This window comes from Hippopotamus amphibius, chromosome 7, assembly GCF_030028045.1.
Source record: "Hippopotamus amphibius kiboko isolate mHipAmp2 chromosome 7, mHipAmp2.hap2, whole genome shotgun sequence".
Taxonomy (NCBI): domain Eukaryota; kingdom Metazoa; phylum Chordata; class Mammalia; order Artiodactyla; family Hippopotamidae; genus Hippopotamus; species Hippopotamus amphibius.
In genome coordinates this window covers 6,101,811-6,121,511 of record NC_080192.1, presented here as the reverse complement: position 1 = coordinate 6,121,511, position 19,701 = coordinate 6,101,811, and the positions used below count along the sequence as shown (strand labels likewise).

The 19,701-nt window shown below is 61.6% G+C and overlaps 1 protein-coding gene across 1 annotated transcript; it reads right to left on the bottom strand.

The window, feature by feature from the left end:
• Positions 1-73: 73 nt before the first annotated feature.
• On the bottom strand, positions 74-18,599 carry TTLL12 (tubulin tyrosine ligase like 12). The gene is made up of 14 exons (XM_057742479.1): positions 18,286-18,599; positions 14,456-14,628; positions 12,104-12,302; positions 11,297-11,456; positions 11,083-11,216; positions 8,008-8,084; positions 6,719-6,835; positions 6,441-6,635; positions 5,991-6,102; positions 4,833-4,984; positions 4,380-4,461; positions 2,698-2,766; positions 1,966-2,104; positions 74-1,454 (listed from the first exon to the last, which is right to left on the bottom strand). The coding sequence occupies exons 1-14, from the start codon at positions 18,505-18,507 to the stop codon at positions 1,303-1,305; spliced, it is 1,983 nt and encodes a 660-aa protein (XP_057598462.1). The 5' UTR covers positions 18,508-18,599; the 3' UTR covers positions 74-1,302.
• Between the last annotated feature and the right edge of the window lie 1,102 nt (positions 18,600-19,701).

The window sequence follows — 19,701 nt, the reverse complement described above, 5'->3', positions numbered from 1 at the left end:
GGAAAACAACTGACACACTATGCAGGCCTATGGTTCCAGGGCCCCCAAAGAAAAAGGGAGGCAAAAATACAGAAGGCGTATTTTATTGTGGTATAAATCAAGTACAGGAGGGGACAGGACGCAGCAGCTCTCCCACGGAGAAAACCAGAGATGAGGTGTCCTGCCCTCTCAACCTCTACGTGGCTGCAGGGAAGGGTGTTTCCCCAGAACACAGGCTGAACTTCTGGTTAACAGAGAGGATGGGCAGACACACCCCAACAGACGCAGAGGTGGGAGGCACAACCAAGTCCAGTTTTGCTACAAGGATCACTCTTGGCTTCAGAATGGAACAAGCACCCCGACACACACACACGCACGCGCACGCGCGAAAGCTCTGCAGGCAGCTCCCTCACAAAAGTCAGACCCGCTGTCTGGTTAGCTGGGCCAGGTACACTGTGGCGATACAAACTATCCTGGAAACTGACTCAAAATTTCAGAAGCAAAATTAAGAACGAGAATTTTATATTTTTTCCCCTAGATGAAAAACTAACAAAACCCCCACATTCTGACTCTAGCCAGCGGAAGACGACATCTGACTCTAACAGGAAGTTCTCCCTGGGATCATCCTTCTCGGCCCCCCACTGCCGGCTGCTCCGCTCGTCCCCGAGCCCCTCACTGGAGCGTCCCGGCCAACCTCAGCCGAGGCTGGGACCACCGCAGTGCCCAGCGGGCGGGGAGGCACTGGTGCCACATTTGGCCCTTTCCCACCAGGCCAGACGGAAAGGCAACAGTAACCACAGGCAGTGGCCGTCCTGCCCTGGAGCCTCCAGGGAGGTCTGCTGGTGAAGGTTCGACTGGCGGGGGTGAGAAGGCTGGGCCTGAGAGGCAGGCTCTCAGGGGACGCCCGTCACAGGGCCTGGGGTGGGGGGCGGGAGGCCGCCAGGCAGGGCCTGTTAGCAGTTGGGCTCCCTCGGGTGCTCCTGGGGAACCTCGTTTCTGAACCCCTTTCCCTGACCCCCTCTGGAAGCACAGCACCCCAGGAACCAAACTCTCTGGAGTAAAGCCCTTGGCTGAGCGGAGACTGACCACCGCACGGATGGTGGTGAGCGGAGTGTGGACAGGGGCCTGGTGCTCAGCCCCGGGGACAGCGTGACCGGCCCTGCTCCTGACTGACGGGAGAAGGGCCCCTGAGCCCCCAGGGTGCGAGGCTGGGACGATGGCTCGCAGGGCGGGGGAGGAGGAGCGGGGGGACGTTGCAGAAGCAGCTCTGGGAACTGAGGCTGGAATCCGCCCTCGAGCACCCGCAGAAGGGCCAGCGGGCGCCTAGACGAGGCGGGTGACGGGGCAGCTGTCAGGCTCGTCCAGGTACAAGGTGCTGAAGACATCATTGAAGAAGGTCGGGTGGTACCTGCAGGCTCGCTCACAGTCTGGGTTGAAGTTCACCTCTAGGAGCTGCGGCTGCATCACTTGCTTCCCTGATGGCGCAAAACACGAGCACTCACTTCTGGGAGCGGGGCTGGGGGGCCGGGAGGGCTTCTCTGGGGGCCTGGCCTGCAGCCTGCTGGTCCAGGGAAAAGACTGGAGCCGCTCCAGCCCCAGGTGTGACACGGGCCACCACATGCCGCTCAGACGTCTGGTTCCGTCGGCCCCCGGGGACTCTGGGGCGAGGCTGCCTGGCCGGGGCTGCTGCTCCCCACCTTTCCCGCAGGATCCTTTCCTCGTGAGCTCTCTCCCGACGCCACGGCCGCCCACTTGCCTTTCCCGCGGGCGCTCTGCCCTGTGGGCTGTGGCTTCTAAGGGTGGGCCTCCTCTGACCCAGCTCTCTGGCTAATTCAAGGCCAGGGACAACCCGGGCAGCAATGACCAGGGCAAGGGAGCCGCGAAGCCCTCCCTCTGTGCCTGGGGGGCGGGCGTGGGGAGGGCTGGATGAGCAGCTTTGGGTAAGGGTTGGGGAGAGTCTGGGTCACAGGGTGGGGGCCCCCTCACCATCTGGACGGCTGTCCCACTTCAGCATGAGGTCAATGGCATACACGGCCCGGGAGGAGGGGTAGTCGCAGAGGCCCAGCGGGGGCGGCCTGGCGCACGCCACCTGGAACAGCTCCGTGAAGGCCTGGAAGATTTCCGCCTGGGGGCCGGGGGAGCCAGGGTCAGGGGCCTGCATGGCTGATGCTGGGACCAGCCCCTCAGAGCAGCCTCTCCAAATGGGGTTCACTGCCCCTTCCTGAGTCCTGGTCCCCATGTGGCCAAGTCACCACCTCCAACATCCTTCGTGACTCCAGACCTGGCCACAGCCCCCCGACTCCTGCTCCGCTCACTCCTGGCATCCACGGCCTGCAGAGCCGCCTGGTCCCTGCCTCAGAGCCCCCACGGCTCCTGCACCGAGCCAGGCAGTGCAGCACCCGAAACACCCACTCCAGGACGTAGAGGCCAGCCTGCGTCTCTACGTGCGCCCCGCCCCCTCAGGTGTGCAACTCCTGGGGCACACAGCCCTTCGCCGTCTGACCGTTCCAAGGGTGTCCTGAGCGCCTTGCTGGACCCCCTCCAAGAAGCCCTCACAACCCTGCCTGGGCCAGAGGTGGGGAGGGGTCTCAGCCCACACCGTCTCCTTCTCACAGCCCCGGTGGGAGGAGCGAGACCATCCAGAGGAGGCGAAGGCCCCCACCTGCCCACCGCCGGCCCATGAGGCACGTCCCAGCCGTCCAGCGCTGCCAGGCTCACCTGGACGCTGTTCCAGGGGAATTCTGGGTACTGCTTCTCAAACTCCGGGATGAACTCATTGTAGTGCACCTGCCACAGACAAAAGGCCCGTCACACTCTGCCCGGGGCCTTGGGGGAGGCCTGGCCTGCCCTGCCTTCACGTGGGGCTCTGACATTCGCCAGGGCCCCAGGTGGGTGCCAGCAGCCTCTCCAGCTCCATCCCCACAGGGCACAAATGGGAGGCAGGAGACGGGGTCTGAGCTCTGGATCCCACAGTGCGGCTCTGGACACGGTCACTTCGCAGAGCCTCAGTGTCTCCATCTGTAAAATGGGACAGTGTGCCCCACCCAGCAAACCTACTTCGCATGGCTGCTGTGAGGCTCCAGCGAGGCACTGAACGTTGAGAGGCCTGGGCCAACGTGTCACCATGTCCCTCTCAGAACGGTCACTGGATGCAGAGCTCAGACCCGAGTCTGCAGGGCCCAGGCCTGAGCTCCCCACTTGGCACTGGCTCCAAGTGCCTGCAGACAGCAAGGGCTCCTCAGGCGCAGACTTCACCCAAAACACACCCGAGCAAGCTGGTCGTGGGCTCGGGTTTCTTCCAGAGAGGCCCGGGACGGGCTCCCTGAGGAAGCCCAACATTCGCACCCTGCTGGACACGCGTCCCCACACGCGGGGGCTTCAGAGGAAACGGGACCCTTGGGGTGACACCTGCTACGCAGAAGGCAGGCACTCAGGTCCTCAGAGACAACGTCAGCAACACTCAGGGGCCCCGGCGAGGGCTCGGGGTCCTGGGGACCAGCTGTCAGCACAGCTCAGGACGAGAGGAGGGACCCGCAGCAGTGGCCCGCAGGGCGTGCACGGCGCCGGGCCCCTGGGAGCGCGTAGCGCCCCCCAGAGGACTTCTCAGACACGGCACAGTGAGCACTCAGGGCAGCACGTTTCCGAACCAACCACCATGCCCGGGAAGGACAACCCCCACGTTCAGAGTGGCTGCTCTGCACGAAGTGGGGACCAGACAGCCATCTGCGAGCCTCGTGGGGAGCAGGGCTGGGGGGGGGAGTCGGCTGTGCCCTACTTCCTGTCTGCCTGAAACAGCCACAACCAACCTGCAGGTCAGAGAGGACTTCGGGGCCAGCACATCGGGGAGCCTTTTCCTCCTTTCTTCCTTCTCTACCCAGAGCCGGCCTCTGTCTCTGCCTCCCCTACCTGTCCCGGGTGTACCACTGGCCAGCTGGGCTTGATGCCCTCACCTCGAAAGGAGCTTTGCCTGGCTGTGCCCATTTGCTTGAGGCGCCCAGATAGCACGGGGAAGAGAGGGTCCAGGGTCCAGGGTCCAAGCAGGGTCACGGGGCAGCAGCTGCCTGCCCTGGGGGCCACGTGAAGCGGACCCCTGTGCCCCCCACCCCCACCCGCCCTCATGCTCGCCGGTGCGGAACAGGAGGTGCCCTGTGCGTCCAGGCTGAGACCCTGCTCTGCTCAGACTCGCCACGGGACCCCGGAAGCCTCAGGGCCCCCGTCATCTCGACCCGAGCGTGTGCCCCCCAGAGCTGCAGGGGCAGCTGCGGGAAGGGACGCAGGCACCAGAAGGCAGCTCCTCTGACCATTACGCAGCCTGCCCGGAAGACAAGCTGATGGGCGTGGGGTCCAGCCTGTGCCAGCCTTCACAGGAACCCGCCCCCCAGGCCCCGCCAGGCCCCCACCTGCTTCAGCACCACTTCCGGGTCGTAGTTCATGACAGTGAAATGCTTTTCGTAGTCGTCCAGCTCACTGAGTGCGAAGGGCCTGCAGGACGCGTGGACAGACACGCGAATGGGTCCTGAGCAGGGGAGGTGCTCAGAGCCCCCCGGCCAGGCGTCCGTTCCCCCACAGGCAAGAGTGGGGCAGCCCGGTGGCCCACCCCCCCATGGCCACCGTGAAGACCCCCACCAGGCCCATAGACATCGCTGTGGTTCAAGGGGGCGGGTGCCTGGTACACAAGGTGGTGGTGATGCAGGCAGGGCGAGAATCACTGCCACTGAACAGAAGCGGGCTCAGCGGGGTCCCTGTTGGGTGCTTGGTGGGGAAGGAGCCCCAGGGCAGACGTTCTCATCCCGAGTAAAAGAGGGGCCCCGCCGCCCAGCCCCCACCCCAGGCCAGCCAGCCTCCCCAGTTACCGGTTGGAGAACCGCAGCCAGAACACATCATAGACGAACAACCTCAGAGGCTTCACCGACCGCAGGAGCACGATGTAGCGGATGTCGAACTTGACCCTCCCCACATCTTCTCGAAGGAATAAGACGGGACTTTCAATGTATTTGGACACAACCTGAGGATACAGATGCAGGCTCATGGGTGGCTTGTCTCACCTGGGCCAGGACAGAGCCCCCCAGGCTGTGGCTCCCGCTTGTGGGACGTCCACGTGCCGTCACCACACCTGGAGGAAAAGACTCGCTCCTGAGCCCATCTCCCATCTTGGTGCCACGAAGGGACCTGCTCCCTGTGCTCTGCGTCCTCCTGTGTTTTCAAACCTGTGTCTAAGCTGCAACGAGTTTTTTATATCCATTTTTACTTTTTTATTTTTTTCATAAATTTATTTATTTTTATTTATTGGCTGCATTGGGTCTTCATTGCTACGTGCAGGCTTTCTGTAGTTGCGAAGAGCAGGGGCTACTCTTCGTTGCGGTGCGCGGGCTTCTCATTGCGGTGGCTTCTCTTGTGGAGCACGGGCTCTAGGCGCGTGGGCTACAGTAGTTGCGGAGTGTGGGCTCATTCGTTGTGGCTTGCAGGCTCTAGAGCGCAGGCTCACTAGTTGTGGCGCACAGGCTCAGTTGCTCCGTGGCATGTGGGATCTTCCCAGACCAGGGCTTGAACCCGTGTCCCCTGAATTGGCAGGCGGATTCTTAACCACTGCGCCGCCAGGGAAGCCCTTCACCTTTACCTTAGTTGAAGGAAAAGATGCCACTGGTTTTTCGGCTTTCAAAACCAAATACAAATTCTCAGCCGTAAATCCACCGACTCCCCATCCCACTGCTGGAAACCTTCACAATGGTCACCGCAGTGGTGTGTTCTCTCAGGCCTCTGTCCAGGTGCAGAACCTCGTGTCCTTCAACCCCCTCCTGCTGGGCCCCAGGTCACCACGGCACCTTCACCCAGGGCTCCCTGCCTGGCTGCCTCCCTCCTGCCGGGTGGTCCCATGAGGCGCCACATCCGTGAGGATGAACAGGTCAGACATCCGGGGGGCTCCCTCCTCCTGCCCGCGTGTCACACAGCCCAGCGATACCAGGACCCTCCCGCGCAGGTCCCCGACAGAGCCCCCCGCCTCCCGGGCCCACCTTGGGGGAGCTCTCGCGGTGTCGGATGATGCTGTGCAGGCTCTGGGTGACGTGGGTGTCCAGGCTGCGGGCCAGGTTCCAGGGCTTGCAGATCCAGTGGTTGTCCTCGCCCCTGGGAGCAGAGGCGCTGGCTAGGCCATGCCCGGGGCCCACCCCCCGGGCCGCGTGTCCCCAGGACCACGGCAGCAGAGGAGGGGGCCGAGGGAGGGGTGCCAGAGGAGACCTCACAGGCTGGGCCTTGGGAGTGAGGCGTTTGCTGAAGCCAGGGGAGCTGCCCTCCAGGAGGAAGGGCCGCCGAGCAGAGGCACAGAGAGCCCCGCGGCCGGCCGGCATGCGTCAGGTGCTCCGCCCCAGGGCGGGCCAGGCAGAGCGGGGACAGGTGTGGCTGGGGCAGGGGCTGCGGGACCCTGACGGCCAGTGTAGCTCCGGAGGGTGGGCAGGGGTGCTCACCGCCTCTCCCGCTGCTGGAAGTAGCTGATGAACTGGGGCAGCTCAGTGCGCAGGTTGAAGGTGCGGGGCAGCCAGGCCGGGCCCTCGGGGCCCCCTGCCCGGCGTGCGATGGAGGCCAGGCAGTCCTTCACCGTTAGCAGGTTCTCGCAGGGGAACTGGTTCAGCAGCACGTGGGGCCTCTCCCGGCTCAGCCTCCTGTGGGGCCCGGGCAGGTGCCACCGGTCAGAGGAGGCGGGGCTGGGGGCGCGGTGCAGGGCCTGGGCTGGGAAGCGCCTCACCCGTAGTCCTTGAAGTGTGAGAAGTTGTAGAGGATGTCGGCGTCCTCCTCGCTCTGGGTGAAGGTGAAGCGAGGGTGGGTGAGGTGGCTGAGCACCTGCTGGATGTCCGTATAGACCCTGCGGGGGGCAGGGCGTGGGCTGAGGTCAGCCAGCCGGGCTCAGACCCTCGCCCTCTGCTTGTCTGCCCGGGGACGGGGCCCCTCGGACCCTGGCGGCCCCAGGTTCCCCACCTGTAAGATGGGAGCACAGGGCCCACCGCACACTCATCCTGAGGACGAACCAGGAGAAGCCGAGTGCTTGGCAAACATGGGATCCTTCCTCCCACGTGGAAACGGGCCGGGTTGACACACTAAGAACTCTGCCCTCAGAGAAGGGAGCCAGCACCCCGGGGGCCTGCAGGTGAGCGTGTGGCCAGGACAAGTGCCCCAGACAAGGCCTCATTCCCCACCGGCGCCTGCCTTGCCGCGGCGGAGAGGACAGGGCCTAGGAGCCTGTCTGCGGGGGATGGTGGATGCGGCCACACTCTGGGGCCACGTGTGAAGGCAGGAGGGAGGCCCAGCCCTGGACGGCAACCCAGGGAGGAAGAGAGGCGCAGAGGTGGCTGCTCGGGGAGCGGGGGCAGCACGCGGTGTTTCGTCCGGGGCTGGGGCGCAAAGCACAGCTGGCGGTGGGGGGGCGAGGCTAAGGGGACCTCAGTCCGGCCTCCGACCCAAGCAGGTGGAGGGATGCTGGCTGGTGGCCTCAGGGAGGGGAGGAGGGCCAGGCAGAGGGCCAGAGGGGAGGAAAGCCCACGGCCTGGGGGAGGCGGCGCGTGGGGCCTGTTGCCCGCTGTGGCTGGAGCAGGTTTGGGCAGCCAGAGGGAGGGGCTCCCCCTGGGGACAGAGGCCAAGCTGGCCTGGCCCCTGCGCCAGCTCTGTATCCGGTGGGTGCTGCTGGGCACCCACACCTCCTCACCCGTAAAACGGAGCATCTGCTTCACCCCGGGTCCAGGCCTTACCGGCCTGCCTGGCCTCACGTAAGCGGCCAGCCCACCCCTGCAGGCGCCTGGCAGCGGCCCCTCCCGGGTGCCCAGAACGGGCACTGCCGGCACTGGCTCCCCGCTCCCAGAGGCTGCTCACCCTCCCCTCTCGAGCGCGCTCTCCGAGACCCACCCCAGCGCTCCCGTCCTCGCCGCCCTGCACCAGGCACCGTCCCTGCAGTCGTGGGGACTGTGGGGGGGGGGGGTGTGCGGAAAGGGACCGAGGAAAAGGCTCATCACAGGCTGAGGGGGGTGGGGGTGGGCTACGCACCTGAAGATGTGGCCGCAGGGATACACCGCCGGCTGGATGGCCAGCGGCAGCTGCTCCTTGTTTTCCTCCAAAATGGCCTAGAAGCAAAACACTGGAGGTGGCAACAGACCTTCAAGAAAGGGAGCAAGTGAACACATGCCTCCCCATCCTGAAAGGGGCTGCCTGGTCCCTGGGGAGCCCCCAAAGGCTGCTCGGGGCTTCAGCGCTGTGGTGGTTTAAAACATGTCCGCAGGGCTTCCCTGGTGGCGCAGTGGTGAAGAATCCTCCTGCTAATGCAGGGACATGGGTTGGATCCCTGGTCCGGGGGAAGATCCCACATGCCGCGGAGCAACGAAGCCCGTGCACCACAACTACTGAGCCCATGTACCAAAACTACTGAAGCCCGCGCACCTGGAGCCTGTGCTCTGCAACAAAGAGAAGTCACTGCAATAAGAAGCCTGCGCACTGCAATGAAGAGTAGCGCCCGCTCTCTGCAACTAGAGAAAGCCCACATGCAGCAACGAAGACCCAACGCAGCCAATAAATAAAAATAAATACATTAATTAAAAAAAATTTTTAAAAATAAAATAAAAATAAAAACACTTAAAAAAAAAAATAGAACATGTCCACAAACTCTTCAATATTCCTTTTTTTTTTTGGTGGCACCGAGAGGCATGAGGGATCTTAGTTCACTGACCAGGGATCGAATCTGTGTCCCCTGCAGTGGAAGCGCGGCGTCTTCACCACTGGACCACTGGGGAAGTCCCTGACATTCCTTTTGAAAGGCAGAGTTAATTCATCTCCCCTTGAGCGTGGGCTGGGCTGAATGAGTTGTTTATAACAAACAGAAGTGGAACAAAGGTTTGCTAGTTCATGAAAGGCCCTGCAGCCTCCTCCCCATCTCCTCTGAGCAGTCAGCCATGTCCTGAGGACCCTCAAACAGCCCCACATAGGGAGAAGCCGGCACTGCCCTGCCAGGTGTGTGAGCACACCACGTGGGAGCCTGTCCTCAGCCCCATCAAGCCACAGACGGGGACTTCCTAGCTGGCGCAGTGGTTAAGAATCCCCCTGCCAATGCAGGGGACACGGGTTCGATCCCTGCTCCAGGAAGATTCCATATGCCACGGAGCAACTAAGCCCGTGCGCCACAACTATTGAGCCTGCGTGCTGCAACTGCTGAAGCCCACGTGCCTAGAGCCCGTGCTCCGCAGCAAGAGAAGACACGGCAATGAGGAGCCTGCGCACCACAATGAAGAGTAGCCCCGCCCCCCGCCACAACTGGAGAAAGCCCGTGTGGAGCAACGAAGACCCAACACAGCCAATAAATAAATAAACAAATAAATTTAAAAAAAAAGCCTCAGATGACAGCCTGACCACACTCATCAGGGACCCTGGGCCGGAAGCACCCAGCCAGGCTGCTCCCCATCTCCCTTCTACAGAAAGCAAGAGATGGTAAGTGTCTGCTGTCTTGAGCAGCTATGTTTTGGAATAAATTGTTACCTGGCGCTAGCTAAGTAATACAGGCAACCCCAGGCCCAGACCTCAGGCCTAATTCAGGTGGGTCAAATGGGGAAAAACCTGGAATAAATTGTTACCTGGCGCTAGCTAAGTAATACAGGCAACCCCAGGCCCAGACCTCAGGCCTAATTCAGGTGGGTCAAATGGGGAAAAACCAGATGTTTAGAAAACCAGTGTCTGGACTCTTTCTTCCACTTCTTGGCCAGTGGAGGGCATCCTCCCCGCCCTCCCCTCCCCCCCAAAAAAACTAATTTCAATTCATAGTCCTTTAACAACCTGAAGATCAGGAAATCTTTGTCCCAAAGCCATCCTTAAACCACCCCCTTTGCCTTCGCTCACTTGTTCAAATGTTTACTAAGTACCTACTCAGTGCAGGCACCCTGTGAGGCTCTGAATTGAGGATGGTGACCACGGAGTTTTCAACAGGGTGAGCTCAGTCACCACTGGCTTAAATTCACAGGGAAAAGTGCCAACAGGACCACCGCGTCAGCCCCGCTCCCCCAGTCAGCAGCATCACAGAACAGCCAACGCCACACACGCTTCCCACTCGGACATGAGTTAACTAGGTTACTCCTTTTCACAGTCCTCTGGGGCATTCAGTGAGCGTCTGATGTGCGGGTGGGGGCAGGGAAATTTCAACATGGTGGGGCATGGTTGGAGCCTCTGCCCACAAGTTACCAGGACCGCCAGCTCTTCCACCAGCTGTGTGGCCTTTGGCAAGTTACTTAACCTCTCTGTGCCTCAGTTTCCTCATCCTCAGTAAAATGAAGATAAAAATAGGACTGAATGTCCTATTTTAAGGGTTACAGTAGAGCATGCCTGTGAAGTGCTACGCAGAGGCTCGTGCATCCCTTGATTTCCCACTGGGACCAGCTGACGGGAAGCAGTGGCAGGAGATCAGAGGGCAGGGGAGGAGCAGAGAGGGCCAGGGTGTTAATTCCTGCTCAGCCCTGCCGAGTTCCGGCAGCGGCTGTATTCCCACAGGCTCCGCCTGCTGCCCTGCCACACGGAGCGGGCCCTGCACTAACTCACCACCAGCCAGGCACTTGTGAGTGGGCCTGCTGGGTCCTGGTGGGGCCTGGACCACGAACTGAAACACCACTGTCATCCCCAGCAATGACACTCATGACAACCACCCGCTGGTGGCCTACGGTGCACCAGAAAACACACCCTACAGTATCTGAATACAGTGTCCTCACAGCCCCGGTGAGGGAGGTCGGGCAGGGGTCAGGAGATGAGGAATGGTACTGAGCCAGGATTCACAGCCAAGCCGCACAGCCCCCCCTCCCCGCACCCCCCGGTCCCTGAAAACAAGGCACCGCAGCACTGACCCCCAGTCCACCAGCTCTACCCAACCCTCCGGAAGGACGGTTCCCGGCATGGGGACCCTGGGGTCTGTGGTCACAGGCAGCTCACGTCTGCTCCCTGAGCTCTGAGCCCCTTGTCCCTCAGACACCCCCAGACCCTTCTCTTCCTCCCACGGCAGCCAGCTAGCGCTCAGCAACACTTGGTGACGATGGAGACTGTTCCAGAGGCCACCAGGCACACGGGCCCGGGGGTCAGGGGTGGAGCTCACACCTGGTAGTGCTCGGCGGGCGGCTCGGGCGTGGAGGAGCTGAGGTCCAGCAGGTCGGTGGGGGCCCAGGGCAGCAGCACGCACCTCCGGATCAGCGGGTCGGCCTCCCCGTAGGCGAAGTCCCGGGTCACCTCCTCTGCACCAGGACACGTGGGCCGTCAGGGGGCGGCAGGAAGGCGGCCGGCCCCTCCTCGGGGCGGGCAGGCTCTGACTTACCGCCCGTGTCCAGGTCCCTCAGGGGCCACAGCAGCGTGTAGGCCACCTGCTGCGGCATGTAAAAGAAGGGTGCGGTGGCGAAGCTGGGCTCGTCCGAGTGCTGGATGCGCGAGCCGAACTCGTCCATGATGTACCACACCGGCACCTTCTCCTCGGCCGTCTGCGGGCAGAGCACAGGCACGCTGGCCCACGGGTCCACCTCCCCGCCCCTCCCATCTGCACACCTGTCCACGTGTCCACAACCCAAACACCCGCCACTGGCCTGTGTGATCATGTGTGTGGCGGGGTGGAGGAAGCGAGTAGAGTTTGAGTTCAGGGAAGGCTTCCTGGAGGAGGCGACCGCTACACTGAGATCACAAGAAACATCTTTTCCCAAACTGAAAGTGGTGAGGGGCTGGAGCCTAAGGGTGGCTCTGGGGCAGCCGGGGGTTGGGGAGTGATGTAAGCCCAAGAATGTGCTGAAGGGACTCAACTCTACTCCTGAAGAAGGCAAGGAATCAGTAAGGCTTTTTAGGAGGGTGACAGAACCAGAAGGCACCAGGAAAGAGGCAGCCGAGTCACTGGTGTCAGGGAGAGGGTTGTGTACTGTGAGCCAAAGGCCGCGTGGACACCTGGGTCCCTGGCACTGGCTGGCCCGAGGCAAAGGGTAACAGGCCCACGATGGAGCTGCAGGAAACCAGGGCAGTGTCCACTGGCCACAGAAGGTGAGTTTGCCCATTTGTGGGGTAAAGGGATGCCTCTCGCCAGCCCTGACAGCACGGGGCAGTGAAGGCCTGCCTGCCTCCCCAGGGCCTGGCTGCCGCTCACCCCGTGGGCCAGCTGGTAGGTCTGGTTGAACTTCCACATCTCCTCCAGCACCATGTCCACGGCCTCGGCGCTGGGCAGCTCGCCGTGGAACTCGACGCCCATCAGGTTGGCCATGCGGTGCAGAAGCCCAGGCACCTGCTGCAGCTGCTGGCGGGCGTGGGGTACGCGGCACGTCCAGGCGTGGTCGATGAGGAAGATGCTGCGGGCACAGGCCACAGGTGAGCACGTGGCTGCCACGCGGGCAGGGCAAGAAGGGCAGGGTGGGAAGGGGGCCAGCAGTGGGCATCCACCCAAGGAAGGGGCCGGGGCTGTGGCTGGACCTTGCACGGGGCCTGGGTGGGATCCTCCCCTCTGTCAACCACTCTCCGTGCGGCCCTGGGGAGGTTCGTCTCCCTTTTCCAGTTTCGAAAACAGGGCAACATGGTCCCTACCCCCCAACACCGGGCAGATGTGAGCATCAAATGAGACAAAACAGCACGCTGACTGTACACCAAATCCTCGTGTGTTCAGTGAGGACTGCAGTCATCACCGGGACAGTGAGTGTCCTCGACTGGACTCTGAGCTGCTGGAGGGCAGACCACGCCCCCCCACCTTGCTGCCTGCAGGCCCAGCGCGCAGTAGGTGCTCAGCAAGAGGAAAGGCCGCACCTGCTGGGAGGCCAGCTGCAGGCAGATGCACAAAGGAGCCCCGGGACTTCTGGGCACCTCCTGGGAAACGTCCAGGCCTCTTGTGGAAGAGGCTTCAAGCCCTCACATGTACGGACACCTGCAGCCCACACTGTCCAGTCTCCCTGGAGGAGCCTGGTGGACCAGCTGGGTGGCTCTCACACAACCGCAGTGGAGGGCGAGGCGTCCCCACTGTAGGCCTGAGGCCATGCCTACCCCCAGCCCACAGGTCGGGCTGCCTGGACACCACCCTCTGCTGGGCTCAGAGGCTCCAACGCACAGGGTTCTGCCCGCTGGGGAAGCAGCCCTGGCCACCCCCCTGCTAAAATAGATGGAACAACAGCTGCTCCAGTTTTTGGTTGGGGGCAAGCTTAGCAGTATTTATTTCACTGCACTTATGTTACCTCTGTTTGCACATCCTGAAACAATGAAGATGTATTCCTGCCTTCATGCGTAGAGTGCATGACCATGTGAGTCACTGCACAGAGCCAGGCCTTCCAAGTGGGAGGGGTGACATGGGCAGACGCACACGAGGGTTGCTGGACACGGTGGGTGTAGGAGCGGATGGAGGCTGGGGCCATCAGTGGGGGGTCCTCACAAAGGTCCGGAGGGAAGAAAGGCCCAGGAGCAGGAAGGGCGGTGGAGCCGGGCTCCCAACCCAGATGCCATCCCCATTCCTCCCCAAACCTGCCTGGTGGTGTGCGTGGAGGGTGCGGAGAGGTAGTGAGATCCTCGAGGTGGCCGCTGGGGCTGAGCCCCACGGCGGGCACAGGTGGGAGCAGAGCAGGCACACGTGCTGGTCTGCTGTACTGAACTTAATGAGAAAGGGGAGCCTGCCAGTTTCTGAGTCAGAGGGCACGTGGGTGGAGATGCCTGGCTGCTGTAATTACCATGTAGCCATTCTCACCCCAGCAGGGGCTGGTGAAGGAAACAGACTTCCCGGAGGAGCTACAGACACAGGTGCCTGGCAACCCTCCGAGGCTGGCAAGTTTTTCCCACAGGGTTGCAAGAAAGTTGAGCAGAGGGGCCTTCGGCCTGTCCTGGCTGAGGACAGCCCCTCTTGGCCCCTGGGAGGCAGGAAGCCTGTGGTCCAGTCTCGGCTCTGGCCTTTCTACCCTGTGCCCCCGTGCAAGGCCCAGGCCCACTCCCTGCCTCCACACCCTCACATCAAGAATCAACCAGGCCACACTCCTCACATTCCCGGGTGTAGAACCCAGGGCTCCATCCAGAAACTCAGATTCAGCAGGACCTGGGGGGAGGCCCAGGGGTCCCTGGAAAAGCCCAGGTTCACAAATAAGACTGCCCTGGGGTCAACACCCACAATCTCAACCAGCTGCGTGACCCTGGGCACGTCTTTCCCCACTGTTTCCTCATCAGCAAAATGGGAACTTGTCACACTCCCGTGGTGGGACCACTGGGACACTTAAAGATGCATCTGGAGGGGGTGCCGCTCTCAGGACAGCAGGAAACGCGACTAACACAGGACCCGGAAGCCCAGCTGGAAACGTGGTGGCCACAAGTGCACCTAGTCTCAGGGCTAAGGGACTGATGCCTGGCCCACAGGAGCACGCGTGCTCGCAATGACGGCACCTCCCTAGTGGCGACGGCCGCGGTGACATCTTTCTAAAAGGGAGCCCGGCCCTGAGAGCCACGGTGTGGATGAAGGGCGTGGGCCTATGGCTCCTACCTGTTGGGGTCGGCCGCCTGGAGCCCATTCTCGTTGGTCACGATGACCTTGTAGCAGAGCTCGCCGCCTGGGTTGGGCTTCTTCCGCGCCTCCCGGGCCGCCTCATCCTCACTCTCGTCCTCCTCCACTTCCTCCACCTGCATTATGCCGAACATCTCCCCAGCGTCGAAAACCTGGGGGCCACAGGAGAGGGTATTGGCAGGAGACCCCGTGCCTGACCAGTTCCTTCCGCCGCACCCTGGCCTTGAGGACAAACTGAACCCTTAGGAGAAGTAAGACCTCTTTATTGCCCAACTACCCATTTTACAGGTGGGGAGACAGGTTCCCAGTCAGTGAGAACAAGGCCCTAACCTCCCCTGCTACTGCTGGGGCGGCTGCCCAAGGCCCCTCAGCCCACGGGACCCATGCTTGGAGGTGGAACTGCATGCCTGTGTCCCCATGATATCTAGTCTGACCTCTTGCTTTACAGCGAAAATGTGGCCCCAAAGGCAGAAGGGTGACTGGAAGTCACACTGGAAGGGACTGGAAGAGTCAGCATCTTGGTGGCCAGGGATCTCACCCCAACTCTGTTCTCACCAGAAGAACCAGCCCGACACCAGGGCAGCGGAGGTGACCTAGAAGGAAACAGGGGCCCAAGAGCCTCCTGCAGCTACTGCCAGCCCGGGTCTGCACAAAGCATGGCCCGGGGCATCTCCTGAGGTCCTGGGACAGCATGGGACAGAAGGTAAGGGCCTTGGTCCTTGAGTGTCCCTGGCAAAGCGCAAGTGCCAGCCATGTGCAGCTGGTGAAGGTGACAAGCCAGTCCGTCCCCATAGAGCCACACCCATGTACCCGGCGTCTGCTGCAAGTTGGCAAGGGGCCTTACGGCAGATTCTGCAGCCAGGCTATGTGACCTCGAACAAGACACTGAACGGCTCTGTGCCTCACTTTCCCCATCCATACAATGGGAATATGGGAACCTACCTGAGAGGCTTGTGATTAACTAAGTGATTAACACACATGAAGAGCTTAGAAAAAGCTAAGCTCAGCAAACCCTCTGTAAGCACTTGGTACCATGACGACACTTCTGAGACGAGTCTCTCACCTGGGAAGGGGGCATCACCCACCTTCCAGGAGAACTGAGAGCAGTACATCAATCAAACAGTGCACACAGAGTTCCTGGCACAGAGCAGGGACTCAACAAAGGCCAGCTGCCCCTGAAACTTTTCTCACGATTCTATTAAAGACAGAAGGTAAACTCATCCCAGCAGCTGGAAATCAGCCATGTATTCAGGCACAAGCAGCTCTGATGTGCTGGGCAGGACAGGCACCTGAGGGCATGAGGACGAATTACTCCTAACCTTGCTGTGGGAGCTGACAGCCGAGTGGCAGAGGGGCCACCTGAGGACCAGGTAAGAGGTGCAGGGGCCTGGAGGGCCGGGGAAGGCTTTTCAGGGAAGCTGTCATCCAAAGTGAGTGGGGAAGGAAGGGGAAGAGTTAAACGTGTGGCCACGTGGTGGTGGTGGAAGGACTCTAGGCAGAGAAGCTGGGGCAGGAAGGCGGGAAGGGCTATAGAGCCCACCAGGTCCCCCTGCAGGGGAGCTTGGGCACTTTCTGGGATGGGCCCGGAGGGAAGCCACTACCTTCCCTCGGTTTGGAGATTAGAAGCGAGCAGCTCAGAGGCTGGGACTCACACCTTGGGCTTCCACCTAGAACCCCAAATCTCCAGCCCTCCACTCCCAAAGCTGACAGGAGAAAGGGGACAGTACAGGGCCTGGCTCCTCCCGCTGTGAAACGGGGGTGACCACCACCCCCTCACAGAGGGACTGGAGGAGCCCCTAACAAGATAAGGAAGGGGAGTGGTTGTGCAGCTGGGAAGTTCCTGCAGACAGGAAAGAGCTGAAATTTATTTTAAAACACTCCCCGTCCTTTCCAAGGCACCGGGGTCCCCAGCTTGCGGGGGGCCGGAGAGGCCCCATTCCTCAGTCACAGGTGTCTGTTCGGCCAGCACGGGTCCCCCTCCACACCTGGGCCCCCAGTAGCAGGTCTGTCAGGACAATGGCTGCAGGTTTGGGTCTGGCAAAGTGGTGACTCACAGCTCTGCCTGTAACCCGTAACGGCAGGGGAGGGTCATGGAAAAGTACTGGCTGCCCCTCAGCAGAGCAACAGTGGCCAGGCGGCCTGCAGATCTGGCGGCCAGGATGGAGGTGACTATGCGCTGTGACTATTACATGCCGGTGACTATGCGCTGGGCATGCCTCCCCACCCAACCCTCCACCAAGACCACGGGAGTCACAGCCATGTTTCCTGGTCCTCACTTTCCAGATGGAGGCTTGGACTCAGACGGGCAAGTGACTTGCACAAGGGAGTCCACTGCCCCCAGAGGCGGGCAGGGCCGAAGCCAGGGTGTTTCCACCTCGTGCTCCTTCCACCCAGCACACGAGGACCCTTCTATCCTAGCAAACTGCTGGGGTCACCTCCTGTCCAGCACAGGCCTGGGACTAGGGTAAGTGCTTGGGAAATGCTGGCGAGTTGAGGGCAAGTTATGAGGGAGAAGGGAATTCACTGTTGCAAAAGGTAGGTGCCAATGACACTATCTTTTTTATAGCAACTACCTGTGTTTTGAGCAGTAAGGTACCTGGTTCAACCCCGACTTCAGAGGTAGAGAGACTGCCTGAGAGGGTGGGGATCGTCCAGCAGCCTTTTCCTGGCTCTGGGGTCCCACCTGCACCACTCAGTCTGTCTTGGCCCAAGAGGCAGCCCCTTCAGGAGCCTGGTTCCAGCTCAGAAGGCCCCAACAGTGGGCCTGTGAATGTGCTCTGGCTTCAGCACCTTAGCAAACCAACAAAACCCAGGACCCATCCCCTCCTCCAGGACCCGGGGGAGACCCTTTGGAGGCACTGGCCAGCAGAAGGAGCTGTCCCCACAAAACGGGAAACCCTCGAAGCATCTGAGGTCTTCCATTTTTGTTTAGATTCTGTCTCCACCTCCCACAGCCTGTTTTCTTTAATCTGAGTCATGAGGATGACTCGGGGCTCAAATCAAATGAAGAAACATGAACGAATTCTATGACCTGAACAGTTAAAGCTACAGAAATTCACGGGACGTCTATTCTCCTGAGCGAGGTGGTGCCTGAAAGCAAGCTTCTAGTTCTGAGTCTGACAGTGTCACTTCCTCTTCCTGAGCCTCAGCTTTCACAACTGTATAGAGGGAGTGATGCATCTCACTCCTGCTCTGGGCTCGGATGTGTGGAGGACGCAGCACAGGGCCTGGCACACAACGGGAGCCAAAGTTCATTTTACTTCCAGTTCTCACCGCAGCCCAGGCTCAGCCCCAGGTGCTGGCAGGACCAGGACCACAGGTACAGGCTCTGGCCGCCACTCTTAGGCCCCAAACTGCCATGGAGGTAAAGTCTAAGCTGGTCGTCAAGGCATTTTTGGCTCTTCATCCTCAAACCACCGCCCGTTTCTCCTGCATCGTCCATGCACGCCGGGCCCCAAAGCCCGCCCCGGAACGCGCTCTGTCCTTCCCCACGCCGCCAACTCCCCCAGGCGCCCTCCCAACCTCCTCCGCACGTGTCCTCCAGGAGGCCCCCGGCCGCCCCAGCCCAGCGGCTCTCGGCCAAGAGCCGGCCCGCAGACCACACCCTTCCCGGTAGAAGGGTCCCGAACCACCCACCCCGGGCGCGCCTCCGGCCCGCGCTGACCGCACTGGAGGGTGCGCGCCCTGAGGACCCGCATCCCAGCTGCCCTGGCCCCTCTCAAAGGGAGCCCGGGGCGCTCCGGGCCGGCTCTGCACCCCGGTTCTCCCCGCCCGGCGCCTCGCCCTCCCCGCGTCACCCCAGCCCGCACCTCGTGCTCCAGCTTGTGCAGGAGGCGGCCCCAGTACCGCTCGGGGACCCCCGACGCGCGCAGCGCCGGGCCGTGCAGCGCCGCGAACTCGGCCCGGGCCCGCGCGTCCGCCTCCGGCTCCGGGCCCGGCTTCGGCTCCGGCTCCGGCTCCGGCTCCGAGCTCGGCGCCGACTCCGGCGTCAGGACCCGGCTGCCGCGCTCCGGGCTCGCGTCGGCCTGCATGGCGCCTCCACCAGCGCCAGCGCCAGCGCCAAGCCCAGCGCCGCCGCAGCCCGCGGGCCCGGCCCTCCCGACTCGGCCCGCCCGCCCGCCAGCGCCGCCCGCCCCGTCCCGCCCTCCTCGGGGCGCCCCGCGGCCCCCGCCCACCGCGGCTCGCAAGCCCGCCCACACGCCCGGCCTCCCCTCCCGGCTCGCCGAAGGCCGCCGTGGCGCAAATCTGGGGAGCGCGACGCCAGGAGCCCGGAGGCCGCGCCTTCCGAGGGGCGCGCGCGCGCGCGCGTGCGTGAGCGCGCGGGGATCCCGCGTTTGTGGCCTGGGGCCGCCGGCGTGTGCGCACGCGCGCCAGGTGGGGGCGGTGTTTTGTCTCTCAGCCCGCGGCTGCCCCGGGGGATGCCGGGAAGGAGGCTTGCGGCATGCGATCGGTGGGAAGCGGAAGGGGCTGCAGAGGGTGCTCAGACAGGGAAACGGAGGCTCGGAGACCCCGGTGCCCCGGCACCGACCGCACCCACGTCTTCCCAAACTCAGAGTGCAGTTACGGAACTTCAAAAATCATTCTTTGGTCGTTCTCATTGTTCAACTTCCGTTGCTTCCATAGGGGTGCGTTTCATTGTTTTCCGTTTGCAGCTTCTCAGTAATTATAATTTGCTGGAAAGCCCAAAGACTAAAGTTTGTTTTGTGTGCTTCCGTGGCTGAATAGTTTGATAAAAACTTTTAAGCTGAATTTGAACGAAATGCAACAATGTAGATGACTCGTTCAATGGGACTAGGACACAAGTTGTTACGCAAAAGCTCAAACTTCCAAACTCCACTTGGTGATGATGAAATAGAATTCAGATTTTATGGTGAGACGCGAAAAACCTAAACATAAATATTTTATTTCCCTGTTTGGCCCTCCTCCCTGTTCCCCCCCCTTTTTAAAATAGATTTATTTATTTTATTTGTGTTGGGTCTTTTTTCTTTTTGCTGTGCGCGGGTTTTAGTTGCAGTGAGTGGGGGCTACTCTTCGTTGTGGTGCGCGGGCTCCTCATTGCCGTGGCTTCTCTTGTTGTGGAGCACAGGCTCTAGGCGCGTGGGCTTCAGTAGTTGCAGCACATGGGCTCAATAGTTGTGGCTCACGGGCTCTAAAGCGCAGTCTCAATAGTTGTGGCACACGGGCTTAGTTGCTCAGTGGCATGCAGGATCTTCCTGGAGCAGGGA